We start from the raw sequence: 18,801 nt of genomic DNA, 5'->3' as shown, positions 1-18,801 counted from the left end.
AAATCTGGCTGAACAAACCACTATGCTGTTTGCTTGTGGAATCAAATTGGACAGAACCTTTGGTTGCCGTTCCATTGCATTCGTACCTAAATGGCTAAGTCCCACTTGCGCAGGACACAGACTTAGAACAACGTATATGCAAAAATACAGTAAAGCAGTTAGAGAGGGAGAGGGCAGCATGCCTGAGAAGGCTGAGCATTTCTCGAGGCCCAGATCTGCCTGCAACTGTACTGGCAGCTCAGGGGGAGACCCTGGGACAGGTTCCCAGTTCAGGCAAGACCTGGGCCAAGTTAGAAGTCCGGCCTTGGACAGTTTGCCTCTTGAGGAGGCTGCAGTGCCTTCTAGATTTGCACACCCCTCTTAATTCTGTCTCATACTGGCTGTGAGACACACACACACACACACACAATCCTGGAGCGGGAAAATTCATTTATGACTTTGGTTCAAAAGGTACCTCTAGGAAAGAAAGAACTGACAGGGTTAAACCAATGCTGGGATTCTTCCACCGCCCTCCACCTCCTGTCACCATAACTCCTTGTTGAATTCTCTTCAATTTCTAACCTTGGATCCCCATTCCCACCACTGGGTAAATTGGCTGGGGATCTAGCGGGACTGCAACTCCCATTATCCCCAGCCCACTTAGCCAGTGGTAGGAATGATGGGAGTTGTAGTCCAGCAATGTATGGAGACCCAAGGTTAAAGAAGAGTACTCTTAACAGAGGTCAGCAATCCCAGAAACGAGCTTTAATCAAGCTCACGGCTCTAGGAAGAGGCAACGGAGAGCCAAGGGCAGGTGAGCTTCACCTGGGCTGCGGCTCAGTGGAAGAGCATCTGCTTGACAGGCAGAAGGTTGCAGATGGTCCCATCCCTGCCATTACCAGGTGAGGCTGGGAACGTCCCCTGCCTGAAACCCTGGAGAGATGCTGCCAGACAGTGCAAACAGCACTGAGTCAGAGGAACCAATAATCTGACTCTGAATAAGGCAGCTCCAGATATTTCCTCTCAAAGGGACCACTTGCCCTCCTGCAATCTCTACCCCAGGAAACCGATCCACACTGGCAATGGCGACCACCTTGGTGCCACATCATCCCATCTCCCACCCCTAGGACCTCTCGTTTGGATCCCATTCCAAGAGACAGTCTTCCCCTTAGAGACCACCAAAGTAGTCATCACCCACAGCCTGGTCCATATTGCCAGAGGGGAAACCAACACAGAGAGAGGATTCCTTCTGTAGCCCTGGCACACAGGACTCCATTGACACCCACAGATCTAATGCTGTTCTTCCCATAGCCACAAACAGTAGCACCATGCCTGCATGCTGATCCCTCCATTCCCTTGACAGAAGCGAGGTCCTGCAAGGGAAAAAGCATGGGGCGGGAGGGAGCACATCTCCCTATGCCTCCTTCTGTCCACACCATCAGTGGGTCACCTGGTAAGTCTCAACGCGAATCTTCCTCTCGTGCAACCCACCTCGCATCAACGTCCCTGGAAGCCCCCCCCCCACTTCCCACCAGCTCCACGTCTGATCGCGGCCCCCAGGACTCTTCTCCCTCTGCATGCACTGCTGAGACTGCTTCTTCCCTTTGCAGACTTCTTGCCTCCCTTTTCACCTTGACTGCTGCTGCTGCCATGTTGGGCCAATCACCCCACTTTGCAACCCTGGCTTGCATCTCTCCCAAAGCCCCGATATATCTCTGTGGCACATCTCTCCCAACACCCCTTTTCCGATTAGAGCCCACCAAACCTCCCCATGCCCAGTTTCCCCCCAGCCCTCTCTGCCTTCCTCTCTTGGCAGCAGATGGGACCGCAAGGTTCTCTGTCCAAAGGAGGTGCTCTGGCCCCACATGAAAGGTGAGGGGGCAGAAGGGGACCGTCCGCGGCACTGCCCCGTTCAAGCTTGCATCCCTCCGGCCTTGGCCAGTTCCCTCGCCCCTCACCTCCCAGCTCTCATGGGGTGCTAACTGGCTGTCTCTACACCTTCCCACACATCTGCTTCCTACTTTCAAGGTCTTTTCATCCATCCCTTCTCCCAGGGGCGTTCTAGTGGGAAGGATGGACAGCCCTTGGACAGATCTCCCAGCCCAACCTGTGCTCTCCGTGCCCCTCTGGAATCTGCGAGGGAGTGGGTGGAAGGATGCAGACCAGCCCCAGCACTTCAATTACTCCTGCGAGTCCATCCACCCAGGGCTCACTTCGCTGCACTTGCACCAGGAGGTTCACCACCAACCCCTGCCGATGCCCCCCATCCTGCCCGTCCAGTGTGATGGGATGTCGCCGTCCCCCCGTCCCCCTATGCCAACCTCCAGAGCCTCTCATCCCCGCAGCGATGCCCACGTGTCGCCCCAGAACGGGCCGGGGGCGCTTGGGAGGGTGGGGTAAGGCTGGGACGGGTCGCAACGTCGTCTCACCTCGCTGTCGCGGTGGTCGAGGCGCAGCTCGTAGTCGGGCAGGATGTCCCTACGGCTGTTGACGTCGTCGAGGGCCATCTGGGCCGAGGGCAGGCAGGCTTGGCCCCCGGGCCACCCTCCGGTCATGGGGAAGAGCGCGCCGATGTGCAGCCTCTTCTTGCCTGCGCCCAGCGGGGGAGACAGCAAGAGCCAGCCCGTGAGCACCAGCAAGGCCGCCTGGGCACCCCCGGCGGGGCGCGGGCCGGGCCAGGCCATGGTGTGCGGCCGGCCGGAGGTCAGGGGCGGCGGCGGCGCTGGCGGCGAGGGCGCGCGGCGGCGGCGCTGGCTGCACTGTGCGGCGGCGGCGAGGGCGCCAGAGCCGGCTCCTCCATGGCGCTGCCCGGCGTCGGTGCTGCAGTGAGCGAGCGGGCGGGCGGGCGGGCGAGCGAGCCAGCCGAGGGGGGAGGGGGAGGAGGAGGGAGGAGGAGGAGGAGGGAGAGCGGGGAGGGGAGGGGGAGGGAGAGAGGGAGGGAGGGGGCTGATGTCAGCGCGGAGCCGGCGTTACTCCGGGGCTGGGTGGGGAAGGGGGTTGCGATGAGAGCCCACCGCGGCGCCACGTCCCGGCGCAAAGGGGTGGGGATGGGGACCAGGGCAAGCGAGGCGAGGGAGGTAGAGGCCGAGGAGGCGAGGGGGGAGCTACAGGAGGAGGTGTGGGGAAAGATGGGGGTGATGGAGAAGAGAGAGGGGTGGAGGACGGGGGGTATGGAAACAACTTGGGATGATGGAGAGAAAGAGGAAAGGAAGGACGGGGCGCTGGTGGAGAGAAAGTGGCAGGGTGATGGAGGGATGGGGAAGTCAGGTGAAGGAAGCGGGGAGCACAGGTGTGCGTGTCTGGCTGCGGGGAAGAGATGGAGGAGCAGAAGACATCCAGGGATGGGTGGAGGAAGAGGGGTCGGTGGCTAGAGGCGCTGAGAGGTATAGATTGGAAATGGAGAAAGGATCAGAATAGAGATCAAAGAGGGGTGGATGGGAATGAGGGGCAAAGAGTTGGGGCGGGAGGAGAGGGAAATGGCCTGTGGTGGTGGGGGATGGAGCAAGAGCACGTGGTGGAGGAGCGCTAGGAGACTGTGGAGAAGTGAGAATAGGATGGAGAGAAAGGGAAGGAGGCAGGGAGAATCTGGCTGGTAAGGAAAGATGCTTAAAGGACACTCAGAGTGAAGAGGCAACGGAGGCCCAAGGAATGAAAAGTCAGGGGAAGATGGAGAGAAAGAGGCAGCTGGAGAAAGAGAGAAGTGGATGGATGATCAGAGAGAGGGCATGTATACTAAAAAGAGGAAGACTAGAAGGACCTCAGGCTAGCTCCAGGTCTTGCTGGGGCCCAGCTCCCATGAACACTGACCATTCTGGGTGGAGCTGATGGGAGTTGGAAACCGACATCCTCTGGAGAGCCACAGGTGTCCCACATGCCTGTGTTGAGGGGATGGAGAAGAGGCTGGCGTAAAGAGCCAGTGAGGGGAAGATGCATGGAGGTTTGTGGAAGGAGGTGGCACAGGCCTTATGTATGTCGGAGAAAGATGGTGAGGGCAGAGATGAGGGAGGGAGAGATGGACTGAAGGGGTGGAAAAGCAGCTGGTGGCGAAGCCGGGCAGAAAGGGAGTAGACGAGACAGGGAAAGATGGACCTGGGGTTGAGAGCTGGGCTGCTGCAGGGAGGGAGGGGAACTGACAGGGGTGCAGAGATTCAGAGAGAGGAAACACAGCGATGGGGTCAAGGATGAAGGAGGGTTGAAGAAGAAGCTGGTGAAAGGTGCCTCCAGACTCTCCCTGTTTTTCTGGAGGGAGTCACTCACATCCCAGAACTTTGGGTTTGCGCTATCAACGTGGATGGAAGGGCTTTGTTGCCCTAACAAGTCCACTTTTTTTTTTTTTTAAAAAAAAGAAGAATTGGGAGTTTTTTTGTAGTTTGGGAAAGTGATGGGGAAATTCACTGAAAAGTGTGGAGTGAGCAAATGTCTAACAGGAAGACACATAAATTAAATGGACGCAAGCAAATCAGGAGAAATGCTCATTGTCACATAACTGCCCCACAAACAGATCTGAACTAATGCTCAGTGAAGCCTGGATGTAAGGCATTTCCGGACGGACAAGCTGTTGGGCATTGTTTGCAAGGAGATTAGATGACACACTGGCTATTTAATGAGCGTTCACTCTGATTTGTTTGTCCGGAGGTTGGACGACGACATTGCATCCAAGCAAATGTCACTCCACTTGCCTTATCACAAGAGTCCGATCTTCTCGGGAATCAGGGTTTCATTTCATTTACCTATTTTTGCACAAGAGTTCCCGTAGTTGTGCAACCTGAACTTGCTGATATGCGACTGGATCCCACCCCAAAACAAGCGAGAGCCTGGAAGTGCCCGTAATCTAACCTCTGCATAAGCTGGGCGCAAGCAAACGAGGACAAATGCTGAATAAACGGATCGTCTGGAGGCAAAGCAGAGAGAGCAGGGAAGAGAGGAGAGGAGATGGGAGAAGCTTTGTGGAGATGTACAGAGATGGGGGGGCAGGGGAAGAGGAAGAGGAGAAAAGGCAGATAGGATCGATCAAAACAGTTGATACCGAGGGAGAAGCAGAGGCGCAGTCTGAGAGGTGCGGAGGACACAAGGAACAGTTGAATGAAGGACAGGGGTTCACAGCCATCGGGGCAGGGTGCGGGGAGCAAAGGGATCCCAGCCCCACATGCAGACGGAGCTCCATCTAAGGGGTGCATCATGCTTCTCAACTTCCAGCTGACCAGAAGAAACACTTTCTATATATTAGTTCAGCAACAGATAAAGTGGTGGTGGTGGGGACCTGATGTGAAAACAAGCTAAAAGCAGTTGCTTTGAACTGCATCAGATCTGTTCCCTTCCCTGCTGTGTGTGGGGCGGGGGGGGGGGGGGGAGAGAACAGTTTTCTGGTTTAGAATAGAGACACTGGGGGTCAGGATTCCTAGATTCACTGGAAGGGGAGCCCAGATGATACAAAGATGGTGGTACACGTGTGTGTGTGTGCGCGCGCGCGCGCGCGTTTGGTGGTACTGGTGGAGGGGCGCGCGCGCACTGTGAAGTCCTCGGCTCTTTTCCCAGCTTTGGGGAACGGGGAGGAGGTGCTGTATGTCACCAGCTCCCCTCCCTGCTGGCTGCTGACATTTTCCTGGCACGGAGACATGCGGAGGTGGCTGGGAAAGGAACGGAAGCAAAGAAAGGAATAAAGAGCTTCCCTGCAGATCAATGTTCTTTCACCAGCCGCTCGCTGGGGTTCACCCCTGGCGGGGAAACGGAGACTCGGGGAGAGGAAAGGGCACGCACAGAAGAAAACAGGGAGGGGGGAGGGAGGGGAAGCGGAAGCAGAAAAGAGCAATTCTTGGTTCTCCAAATCTCCCTGTTCTCACCCATCAGGGTCTAGGGATAACCAACGTGGCGCCCGCCCGGTGTTGCTGAACTACAACTCCCATCAGAGGCAGCATAGCCAACGGTCAGGAATGAATGGAATTGTAGTCCGCAAACCACCAGAGGGCACCTCATTGGCTATGCCTGCCCTAAGCTAGCCTTCCCTCCTCACCCTTCCCTGGCTGTTTTGGACTACAACTCCCATCAGCCCCAGTCTTTGGAAACTGCATTTCAAAACATCTGGAGGTAGCCAGGTTGGTGCAGGTTGCCCTGAACCCTACTAATCTTTCAAGGAAACCAGGGGTTTGGGGTGTCCTCCCAGAGTTAGGAATAGGACATCTTCCCAGAGGGACAAGGGGCCTTGCTTTTCCCACATGCACCCAGAAGAACATAATGGACTGACTCTTAACATAGCTGGAGGGAGACATACAGGGGCCTCCCATATTTATTTTAGGGCCTAGAAGAAAGTTTTAAGTGCCATCTCCAAAATAAAGGTAAAGGTACCCCTGATTGTTAGGTCCAGTTGTGGACGACTCTGGGGTTGCACACTCATCTTGCTCTATAGGTCAAGGGAGCCAGCGTTTGTCCGCAGACAGCTTCCAGGTCATGTGGCCAGCATGACTAAGTCACTTCTGGCGAACCAGAGCAGTGCACGGAAACGCCGTTTACCTTCCCACCAGAGCGGTACCTATTTATCTACTTGCACTTTGACGTGCTTTCGAACTGCTAGGTTATATGGTAAAGAAAATATGAAGTGGGTACCCAAACACATCTTTGTGCCAAAGGTGGGTCGTAGATCTCAAGAAGCTGAGGACTACTGACTTAGCTCATGTGGGGAACTTTTATTCATGGGACCCCACCCAACAGAATACGAGGCCAGTGACCCCAAATGGGCCTTTTGCACCATAGCTCTTGCACCATGGAATGTCCTATCCCTCTGCCATATGTGAAATAGCATTGATCCAGTGGCTTCCGATGTCTTGTGAAGACATTTTCTTCATTTGCCTAGAATTTCCCTGACCCACAAGAATCTCTTGTTTCCGAATTCCTGCCCCTGGTTTTTATCTGTTTTCATACCGACGGTTTACTGCTTTTAGTATGCTGTTTTACTGTTTTTTATGTTATTTTTGTACACCACTTAGGGATTTATTTATTTATTTTAGATATATAAAATATCATGCAGGTTAGGAATGCTTTTAAATACAATACCATGATTTTTAAAAGTGATATAAAACAACATAGTGCTTACTCATCCCTGGCAGAGGATGACGAATTTTCAGAGAGAGGCAGTCATATGGGTCTGTGGTGGTCTTTAAAACCCCAAAGGACGGATGCCAAAAGAGAGGCAAACAGCCCATGAAAAACAAGGTGGTTACCTCATTGCTTGGTATTCAGTAATCTGATGTCATTACCTAAATGGATGGACACATTCTGGCTGGGAAGGAAGAGGTCATTTTGCTGATTTTTGGCCTAGGCAAGCCACACACTCGATAACCGTGTGGGAAGGGGGACAAGACGGCCTCGGTCCAGTATACCTGAAGGAGCGTCTCCACCCCCATCGTTCTGCCCGGACGCTGAGGTCCAGCGCCGAGGGCCTTCTGGTGGTTCCCTCATTGCGAGAAGCAAAGCTACAGGGAACCAGGCAGAGGGCCTTCTCGGTAGTGGCGCCCGCCCTGTGGAATGCCCTTCCAGCAGATGTCAAAGCGATAAACAACTACCTGACATTCAGAAGACATCTTAAGGCAGCCCTGTTCAGGGAAGTTTTAAACGTGTGATATTTTACTGTATTTTTGGTTTCTATGGAAGCTGCCCAGAGTGGCTGGGGAGGCCCAGCCAGATGGGCGGGATATAAATAAATAAATAAATAAATAAATAAATAATAATTAGACACCTAGAATCATCCCCTACCCATGTCCTTCTTGTAGCTCCTTGAGAAGTCCCATCTCACAATAAGAGGGACAGTACTGCAGGTAAGAGAAGCTGATGCATCTACCTGGCGGCGTTTGTTTGAATGCATTAGCTGTTGATGGGGAGCCCAACCACTAGGGAAGCTGGCTCCTGAAGGAAAAGGCTGTGAAACCAAAGCACGTTTGATGTGAAAATGCCGTTTACAAAAACAGCCTTCCCATAGCATGTATATATATATATATATATATAAAAATCTGTGCTCCAGCTGGAACGTATACAGTTTGATGCATTAATAACCTCAAGGCTCAGTTATTTCAATGCTTGGGCCTGGTCTGGAGGCTGCCACTTGTGCACCAGTCCAGATGGTGGCTAGACTGCTGGTGGGGGCAGACAATCGCTGGCACATTTCTCCAGAGCTTGAAAGCTTGCACCGGCTGCCTGTATGCTGTCAGGCCATGTCCCTTGAGCTTCATGGTTGAGTTGGCTTTCAAACCCAGGTCTCTGTAGCCCAAAACCCATCTCTGATATATGGAGGAAGTGAGCAGAATGGTATGCACCCTAATGGCCATGACTGAGAAGTTTAACATATGGGTACTGGTCCTGATCTTTGTAGAGAAGAGAATATTACCAACTGCAGGCAGGGGAAGAGATGCATCTCAGCTGGTAGATCACCCGCTTTGAGGGCTTAGGGTCCCAGGTTCAGTCCCTGGCATTCTTGGGTTGGGTAAGACTTCTGCATGAAACCCTGGAAAGTCATGGGTGAGCTAGATGGAGCAATGGTCCGATTCAATATCAGACAGCTTCCAGTGCCTGCATGCTTTCTTTTAGCCAATGCACTGCATCAGAGCTTCTAGGGGGAAAAACAGGCTCAAGCTTCCCCCTCCCCTGATCTTTTCCCTTCTTAGAAAACTTTCTGTTTTGTACACATTCCTGCTCAGGTTTCCATATCTGGCATCACGAGGCTGATGGTGGTGTGCATCTTAAGAGACATTTCCCAGAACATGGACTGCTCTACGTGGGGCTACCTTTGAAGGTGACCCGGAAACTACAACTAATCCAGAATGCGGCAGCTAGACTGGTGACTGGGAGCGGCTGCCGAGACCACATAACACCGGTCTTGAAAGACGAACATTGGCTCCCAGTATGTTTCTGAGCACAATTCAAAGTGTTGGTGCTTTAAAGCCCTAAATGGCCTCAGTCCAGTATATCTGAAGGAGCGTCTCCACCCCCATCGTTCAGCCCAGACACTGAGGTCCAGCGCCGAGGGCCTTCTGGCGGTTCCCTCACTGTGAGAAGCCAAGTTATAGGGAACCAGGTAGAGGGCCTTCTCGGTAGTGGCACCCACCCTGTGGAACACCCTCCCACCAGATGTCAAAGAGAACAACTACTACTAGACTTTTAGAAAACATCTGAAGGCAGCCCTGTTTAGGGAAGCTTTTAATGTTTGATGCATTATTGTATTTTAATCGTTTGTTGGAAGCCACCCAGAGTGGCTGGGGAAGCCCAGCCAGATGGGCGGGGTATAAATTTATTATTATTATTATTATTATTATTATTATTATTATTATTAACATTCCATGTGGATCCTCAGAGCTAGAAGGGTCGCAAACGCAGACACCCACACGCCTTGAAAATGGGATTGTGAAAGGCAAAAGATTTATACGATCTGAAGAGAAACCAGCCTTATTTTGATCTCATGGACAACACCCCAAAGACCTCAGGTTCAAAGCTCCACAGCACTAGTAGCCTGTCTGAACGGCAGGGAGCAGCAGGGTTGGAGGGGAGCAGGTAAAAAATTGCCCCGACTCAAAGAACCTTGACTCGTAAATCTAACACGGACTCCGATGGCAGTGTTGGCTAGTGCCCATTGGGACTGGTAGGGCAGAAAGCATGGAACCAGCCAGTAGGTGGCGCTAGAGCCAATGCGAGGTGGAGCCGACTTATTCACCTCCTTCCTGTTGATTTCTGAGGAGAAGGAAGCTGACAGGAAGTGCTGTCATTCCCTGGAACAAAATCATAGAATCATAGAGTTGGAAGGGACCACAAAGGCCCTCTTGTCCACCCCCTGCAATGCTGTGGGAAGTTAGAAGGCAGGCAGGTCAGGCTGGCCAAGGCCAGATTGAAGCTATTAGGGCAGCGCCCCATATCCCTACTGGATCAGCCTCCACTGTTTGAGGGATAAGTTAAGGATTAAGAACATATAGAACCATAGAGTTGGAAAGGACCCCCCCCACACACACAAGGATCATCTAGTCCAACGCCCTGCAGTGCAGGAATACAGTGGTACCTCGGGTTATGTAATCTGAGGTACCACTGTAGTTGTTTATTGCCTTGACATATGCTGGGAGGGCGTTCCACAGGGCTGGTGCCACTACCGGGAAGGCCCTCTGCCTGGTTCCCTGTAACTTGGCTTCTCGCAGTGAGGGAATTGCCAGAAGGCCCTCAGCGCTGGACCTCAGTGTCCGGGCTGGATGATGGGGGGGTGGGGTGGAGACGCTCCTTCAGGTATACAGGACCGAGGCCGCTTAGGGCTTTAAAGGTCAGCACCAACACTTTGAATTGTGCTCGGAAACGTACTTGATTGAACCTGAGACCTTTTGCATGCAAAGCTTTTGCTGTTTCACTGAGCTGTGGCCTGTTCCTGATTGATCACCATTTGGCAGCACCTTCACAAGGGTTTTATGCCTGACATCCACATGCAGACGTGCCCACTGGCCCTAAGGGCAATGAATCGCCTCAGGTCAGTGAACCAGTGGTTGGAAATGGCATCTGGATGGCCATTGGGAGAACAGGGTGCTGGATTTGATGACCCATTGGCTTCATCCAGGAGTCTCTTTTTAGGTTATATCGTTAGCTCAGTTGGTTAGAGCATGGTGCTGATAACGTCAAGGCCGTGAGCCAACTGTGTACAGTGGTACCTCGGGTTACAGATGCTTCGGGTTACAGACGCTTCAGGTTACAGACTCCGCTAACCCAGAAATAGTACCTCGGGTTAAGAACTTTGCTTCAGGATGAGAACAGAAATCGTGCTCCGGCGGCGTGGCGGCAGCAGGAGGCCCCATTAGCTAAAGTGGTGCTTCAGGTTAAGAACAGTTTCAGGTTAAGAACGGACCTCTGGAACGAATTAAGTACTTAACCCGAGGTACCACTGTATTTTACTTTTAAAAGACAACTGAAGGCGGCCCTGTTTAGGGAAGTTTTTAATGTGTGACGCTGTATTGTTTTAAATATTCAGTTGGAAGCTGCCCAGAGTGGCTAGGGAAACCCAGCCAGATGGGCAGGGGATATAAATTATTATTATTATTATTATTATTATTATTATTATTAGGCAATGAGAAAGGGCTCCCTCTAGGCCTGAGACCCTTGAACGCTGCTGCCTCTCAAGATACACAACAGCAGCTTCCCTTGCTGTCTGGAGCCCACCTGGGTGAGGATTCCCAGAGAGAAGCTATAGAGCAACCCTGGCGTCTTCCATACCAGTTCCTGGTGACTTTGGGGTGGGGGTTGCACATGAACAATGTGTGTCAAGAGGCTCAAAACCAAAGAGCTTCTGACGGGTGAGAGGAGAAAAGGAGCCGATCTGACTTTTGACAGCATAAAGAATGACCCAAAGGGAAAGAACAGAGGAAGTGGCGTCGTGACAAGAAGGCTCGGGCTTGACGGAGAGACGAAGTGTGCATGCAGATGGGCCCTGATGGAGACAGTCTGGCCACATCAGCAGCGGTGGCTGCTCTGTTAAGCACCGCCAATCATCAAGGATTCTGAGCAGGTGTGCCCCACATGGGGGGGGGGGGGAAGAAACAGACTATTGCCCTTGAAAGCAACAGTTAAGATGCATCAGTGATACATGGGGAACACTGAGTGCTGGCCAGTACAGAAACTGGGGTAGGTAGAGGGAGAGGAAGGTTTTTTACCCTTTAGGCTTTTTTCAGCTGGAGTCACAGCATGAAACTGATTCTGCAGCCAACCCCCCGAAATGCCCTTAAAACCAGGGGAGACAGAACATTATGGAAAGGTTCAAAGCACACGTTGAAAGAGAGAAGCTGGTGCTTTCGGATGCATGGATGAGAGATAGTTTTAAAGCGGAACGGTTAAGATGTTGGCTTGAGAAAAGGGAGTAAAAGGTAAAGGGACCCCTGACCATTAGGTCCAGTCGTGACTGACTCTGGGGTTGCGGCGCTCATCTCGCTTTATTGGCCGAGGGAGCCGGCGTTTGTCCGCAGACAGCTTCCGGGTCATGTGGCCAGCATGATTAAGCTGCTTCTGGAGAACCAGAGCAGCGCACGGAAACGGCGTTTACCTTCCTGCCAGAGTGGTACCTTTTTATCTACTTGCACTTTGACATGCCTTCAGATCTGCTAGGTTGGCAGGAGCAGGGACTGAGTAACGGGAGCTCACCCCGTCGCGGGGATTCGAACCACTGACCTTCTGATCAGCAAGTCCTAGGCTCTGTGGTTTAACCCACAGCACCACCCGCGTCCCGAGAAAAGGGAGAGCCGGGTTCAAATTGATGCTCAGTCATGGACTTCACGGGACGACCTTGGGCCAGGCACTCTGCGAACCTACCTCGCAGAGCTGTTGTGAAGATAAAGTGGGCTGATCCTGAACTCCTTGGGGAGGAAGGGTGGGGTCTACACTTAGGTAAAACGAGTGCCATGTTTTGTAACCCTTAAGCCATCCTGTATCCTAGATTTAGTTATTATTTTATTAGGTGTTGTGTGTTTAAGCCACCCTTCACTATAGGGTTTCAGGGTGGGTTACGACGACAAAATATACAATTTTTAAAAGAAAGTAAAACTATTTTGATTATGAAACCAGTAAAACTGTTCCGAAAGGAACTGAAAAGTATAAATTCAGCCAAAGACAGGCACCCCACAAAACAAAGTAACTTCACCATCACAGGCCAGGGTAAAGATGCCTATGGATTGATCAAGGTCAATCAGCACACTCTTTGTGTGCTCAGAGGTTAGCGTCCACAATTTTTCATGTTCCATGTCACATCTTTACTATTCATCTTCTCATAGAACTACAATTCCCAGAGTGGTTTAACAACCAGCCTCTCTTCCCTGCAGAGCTCTGTGAGAAGAAGAAGAGTTTGTACTTGATATCCCACTTTATCACTACCCGAAGGAGTCTCCAAGCGGCTAACATTCTCCTTTCCCTTCTTCCCCCACAACAAACACTCTGTGAGGTGAGTGGGGCTGAGAGACTTCAGAGAAGTGTGACTGGCCCAAGGTCACCCAGCAGCTGCATGTGGAGGAGCGGAGACGCGAACCCGGTTCCCCAGATTACGAGTCCACCGCTCTTAACCACTACACCACACTGGCTCCCAGTGAGAGGAACAGGGGGTCTCCTAACAACTCTCAGCACCCTTAACAAACTACAGTTCCCAGAATTCTTTGGGGAGAAGCCATGACTGTTAAAGTGCAGGTGTATGCACCAAAATCCTCTCTTCTTCTTAGCTAGTTATGGTAAAAGAAACAGCATCTGCCACTGCAATCTGATGTCGAGCCTTCCCTTTGGGGTGGTAGCTTTCATTTATTAAATTGCAAAGGCTTGTTTCTGCACACAAGGAGTAAAGTGGGGAGAGTTCCCTGAAACGTATCATTTCAGGTTGTATGTGATGTATCAGTATATTTGAATACTGCCTCTTCCTCTTTCTTTCTCTCTCTCACACACCTCAACCTCCCTGCATGTGAAAATCTAGCCTATCAGGAGGAAGGTTTCCACTGAGCCTTCTCCTTGATCTACAGTATTTGTATATACAGTGGTACCTCGGGTTAAGTACTTAATTCATTCTAGCGGTCCGTACTTAACCGTACTTAACTGTTCTTAACCTGAAGCACCACTTTAGCTAATGGAGCCTCCTGCTGCTGCCACGCCGCCGGAGCACAATTTCTGTTCTCATCCTGAAGCAAAGTTCTTAACCTGAAGCACTATTTCTGGGTTAGCGGAGTCTGTAACCTGAAGCATATGTAACCTGAAGAGTATGTACAAGGAATGCTTCGCCCTGCTGACATGGAGGAGCATTGAAAATGCACCCCCCCACTCGCAGCCTTTAATGGAATCGCCCATTAACACTTTTAACACTTACCATTTTACTAGTAAGAGAAAGTATTTAAGCAGATTGATTTGGATGTGGTGGATTCATTTTTAAAGGCAGATAAATCAGTTGTCTACAAATCCTCCCATTGGGCCTCCTTTCCTCTGCAAACTTTGACCACAGCAACGGCACTTGCAGCCAGCCTGGTGCAGAGATGGGGAACATGTAGCTCTCTAGTTGTTGTTGGACTTCAATTCCCACCAGCCTCAGCAAGCATGGCCAGCGCTCAGGAACGATGGGAGCTGTAGTCTAGCGACATCTGGCGAGTCCCTTCTCTGCCCTAGCAAAAGGGACACAAGACTGAGCCGACGTTTTAACTCCCATCTTCTCCCTAAAGCAACCGCTTGCCTATTCCTTCTCCTTGCTTGTTATCTCTGCCACGTTAAGCAACCTGCTACTTTCACTTGGTCCAAGAAGAGCTCTGAGCTGCATGACATCCCAGCAAGGGGATGTAGGTCAGCCTGGGATTAGGGAGGGATGTGGAATCTGTACGTACTCCCTCGTGATGCTAACACACCTTCCTTTCTACATGAGAGGGTGGCAGGGCCCTCCTCCAGACGTCTACTCAAATGTAAGGTTTGCTGAGTTCAGTGGGACTTGCTGCCAGGCAGGCGTGTGTACAGGTTTGCAGCCCAAGTCTCACTACTGGGTTCAGGATCCCAGTGGGGCAGGGAGGGGCGTCAAAGCTCTGCCTACTACCAAGTCCTTTAGGGTCAGCTGGAGTTGGCTGCAAGAAGCGAAGGCATCCGTTTGTCACAAGGAAAACCACACAAGCCAAGGCCAAGATTCGGCAAAGCGGAAGGGTGAAGGCAAGACATCTTTGTAGACATGGGAAAGCAAGGGTGAAGGGCAGTCAGAACACAACTCACCTGATCCAGGTGTGTAAACAGGAGGCCGCCACACTGTGGAAGGGAGCAAGGTAGAAAAAGCAATCAGAACTAAAAGAGAGGTCTGTCTCCAATATTGGGCAAACTGAGGCAACTGCCTCAGGCCATGGGCGTGGCAAATTTTCACCCCAGGGGCCTCCATGAGCTTTTTTTGCTGGCCAGCCGACACACCCAGTTCTTGTGGGGAGCATCCATCCCACCCCATGCTTCTCTTTGAGGGTCCTTTGCCAGAGCAAGGCATTCTGGGTAAGTTGGCCTGGGAGAGTGTCTGAACCACCACTGATTTTTCACAGCAGGTAAGGTGTTTTTTTTAATAGAATTTTTAATTAAGTTTGTAAGGCAGATTAAATGATGCAGAATTGAGAGAACTCTTATCATCCTGTCAGCACAATTAAAAATACCTAGGATCATAAACCTTAATTGATTTAATTGGTATATAAATCTGCTTTAATGGATCACTCAGACATGTCCCAGCTGCAATCCCAAAGTGCGAACGTCTATTATTAAGACTGAGGATGAAGTTCCTGCTTATTTTTGGAAACTATTTTGGTTTTGGTGTGTTAAGGATAAACCTTCTTCCATATGGTCCTCCCCCCCCCCCCATGCTCTGTTCAACATCTGAGGCCTTGCTCCAAGTACCACTTCGTATGAAACGCAGTCAGCAACCACCAGGAGCAGGGCCTTTTTGGTATCAGCCCCACTCCATAGATGTCATGACCCCAGACCCTGGGTCCTTGCAGTGTGCTGCAGAAGACTCAAGGCCATGAGATTCAGGCTGCTTCCTCAGTGGGGAAGAACTGTAAGTACAATTTCCAGGAGCCTCCTGGCCAGATAACACAGCCCCACACCACCCTCAGAGTCCACAGCTGTCTCTCCCACTCCCCAACTCAGATGAAGGCCAGTATAAGGAGACTTCCTCTGTGGAAAGTGTACTATGCGTTCAGTTGGCTTTAGCTCCTAGCTTGGTACAAAAGAGCTCCAGTGATGCTTGGAGCTGTCCAAGGTCCTGATTTTCTTTGCTTTCTGTCTAAGTAGAGAGTTTCCGACCAGACTTGGCCTGCCTTGATCCAGCCTACCTAGACTGGACTTTACCTGCTTGATCTGGCCTTGCATGTCTTGACTTAACTTCACTGGGTACAACCCACTTCCCCTGTGAGGTTCAAGAGCCTACGGGACTGGATAATGGGATGTGTACTCAAAAGAAAAAATTACCAGGGTCCGACACTTTGTCCTTTTTAGAGTCTGCCCAAGACATGGCTGTTCCAGAAGGCCTGTAATTGATTGCTCTCTTTACTTTGTTATTTTTGAGATGTTTACTGCCATTACTAATGTTTTACTTGATGACATTTGATGCCATCAAATTTTATATCGTCTCTTTTAAACTAACTGCACGACGGGCTCTTATGCAAGCCTCTGTGAATTCCACTTTGTGGGAAGGGCAAGATATAAGGAATCTCATAATAAGGGATCTTGGCAAAAGCCCTATTATGCCAACCAGTATGCCTCTGCCAGGACAGAGATGCCAAGAGAATGGCTATAATGGGCCAAAGTGGTGAGCCCTTCTTCATTCTTTGTCTGGCTCTTCCCCTTTGACCTTACCTCCTTGGGTGACCCTGATGGAAGTACGAGACTGTGAATTCTGTACCCCAGGAATAGGGAGACTGCCATCCTCCAGGTGATGGGAGTCCAACAATACATGGGTGCTCACAAGTTTCCCATCCCTGCTATACACTTTCAGCCTCTGTCAATGGTGCAAATTTACACCAGCCATCTATTTTGTGGCCACCAGTTTCTTAGCACAATCCAGGGGACTAGGAACCCCACCCCCAGTTCTTTCCATACCAAAGCCTTTCTCATCACCTCATTCTTGCAACTCATCTCCTATATATTTTGGAAAGTTGCTTGCTTGTTTGGCACGCATCTGCACATTTCTTAAGACACCATAACCAAATATTCCATGATGGTTCCTGAGATCCAGGAGCAGGTTCTTGTCTATGTTTAGTTACAATTGGTCACTCCTTTTAATCAAGATGACAGCGTGAACCTATCAAACCTGCACTGATTTCAATCACCAGTATAAAAGCTGCACTGATCTTTAGTTTTCTTGAAATTCCCAAGCAAGTGCCTTATATTCCAGAGTGTCCCCCCCCCCTCACAGAAATACCAGTTCATTCCTTACTCTCTCAGCAGAGAAGAGGAACAAGAGCCAGAGTGCATCATGTACCACAAAAGTTTCAAACATAGCTGTTGTGGTGTTAATTCTAAGCCCATTATAACTATATATTTTAAAAATTCCTGGAAACTTCTGCTAGAGTCACAGATCCACACACTTTTTTTCTGAGTGAGAACTTTCTGCTCCAAATATAGTTATGGATGTTCACAGGAAGTAAAGTACCGTATTTTTTGCTCTATAAGACGCACCAGACAACAAGACGCACCTAGTTTTTGGAGGAGGAAAACAAGAAAAAAAATATTCTGAATCTCAGAAGCCAGAACAGCAAGAGGGATCGCTGCGCAGTGAAAGCAGCAATCCCTCTTGCTGTTCTGGCTTCTGGGATAGCAGCGCAGCCTGCATTCACTCCATAAGACGCACACACATTTCCCCTTACTTTTTAGGAGGGAAAAAGTGAGTCTTATAGAACAAAAAATGCGGTAAAATACTGAAAGGGGAGCAACAGGCCAGCTTCTCACCAAAAAAGAGGGAATAATAGTGCCTGTGCTTTTTTCGTTGCACATTTCAGGTTCCACAAATGCTAGAATTTGACTTTTAAAAATATGAGAATCTAGGGGTTATGGTTCAATCATTGGGGGGGGGGTGTGCAGTTGTTGTTGTCGTCCCCCAACCCAGGACATCTATCCATTTGCCCTGCTCCCACCACTCCACCTGCTGTCCTGCTTTGTGACTTACATTCGCAGACAGGCTTGGAGGAACTCCAGCGGCCCACCTTGGTGCAGTTACTACGTGGGCTGCCCACCAGGTGGAAGCCAGGATTGCAGCGATACTCCACCCAGGTGCCCTCCACGGGCACCCGCTCAATCGCCCGGACATGCACTTGCCCGTTCTCCAGGCTCAGATGCATCTTGGGACAGGTGCGCACTGCAGGAGAGAGGAAAGAAGCAGTTCTTTGAGAAGCATGGTCTCATTACTAGAGTATGTAGCTTGGCTTGGTAGCATAAGTATACCTGAAGGAGTGTCTCCACCCTCATCGTTCAACCCAGACACTGAGGTCCAGCATAGAGGGCCTTCTGGTGGTTCCCTCACTGCAAGAAGTCAAGTTACAGGGAACCAGGAAGAGGAACTTCTCAATAGTGGGGCCCGCCCTATGGAATGCGCTCCCATTAGATGTCAATGAAATAAACAACTATCTGACTTTTAGAAGACATCTGAAGGCAGCCCTGTTTAGGGAAGTTTTTAATGATTGATGTTTTAATGTATTTTTAATCTTTTGTTGGAAGCCGCCCAGAGTAGCTGGGGAAACCCAGCCAGATGAGCGGGGTATAAATAAATAAATAAATAAATAAATAAATAAATAAATAATAATAATTATTATTATAATATTATTATTATTATTATTATTCACTTAGAGCTATTTACACTTGGATATCACGTGACCCCATTGAATCAAGGAGAGCTCCCCAGCCGTACACCTGTGCCTTCAGGATGTCAGGTATGGGAGTTCCCATCTCCCTTCTGGTAGCTCACAAATAAGAATTAACGAGCATTTGGTAGATTTATGGTCTTTTTATTACAGCATTCTGTTACCAGCACTAGCGGGCATTTCTCTGCAAAGACATTAGCTGCCTCCTTTGACTCCTCCTTGCGATTTCCGCAGCAAGGAGTGCGCCAAACGGAAGTCTCCCCCCCACATTTCCTTTGTTCTCTGACACGCTCGGACACCTGAGTTTGGGGGGAGGGAGGGGATTCCCTCCCACTCTTGACCGATATATTGCCCAGCTGCCCCCTCCCTTCTGGTTGCTTAGCTACTATCTCAAAGCTGGGCAGCTCCTCTCTCAACTGTGCCTGTCTGCCTGTCTCCCTGCTATTCCGCCTGGCCTTTAATTTGAATTCAGCCTGATCTTTTATGT

The 18,801-nt window shown here is 50.5% G+C and overlaps 1 protein-coding gene across 1 annotated transcript in view; it reads right to left on the bottom strand.

The window, feature by feature from the left end:
* The window catches only part of GABBR1 (gamma-aminobutyric acid type B receptor subunit 1), a 168,876-nt gene that overhangs the window by 50,852 nt on the left and 99,223 nt on the right, over positions 1–18,801 (bottom strand). The window contains exons 5-7 of the mRNA XM_083723342.1: positions 17,624–17,812; positions 14,698–14,730; positions 2,409–2,569 (exon numbers count right to left, since the gene is read on the bottom strand). Coding sequence (XP_083579468.1) covers positions 2,409–2,569; positions 14,698–14,730; positions 17,624–17,812 — 383 coding nt within the window. The remainder of the gene's footprint in view (positions 1–2,408; positions 2,570–14,697; positions 14,731–17,623; positions 17,813–18,801) is intronic.

This window comes from Podarcis gaigeae (genome assembly GCF_964106915.1).
Source record: "Podarcis gaigeae genome assembly, chromosome: 2".
NCBI classification, from domain to species: Eukaryota; Metazoa; Chordata; class Lepidosauria; order Squamata; family Lacertidae; genus Podarcis; species Podarcis gaigeae.
This window is presented reverse-complemented; position numbering and strand designations above follow the sequence as displayed.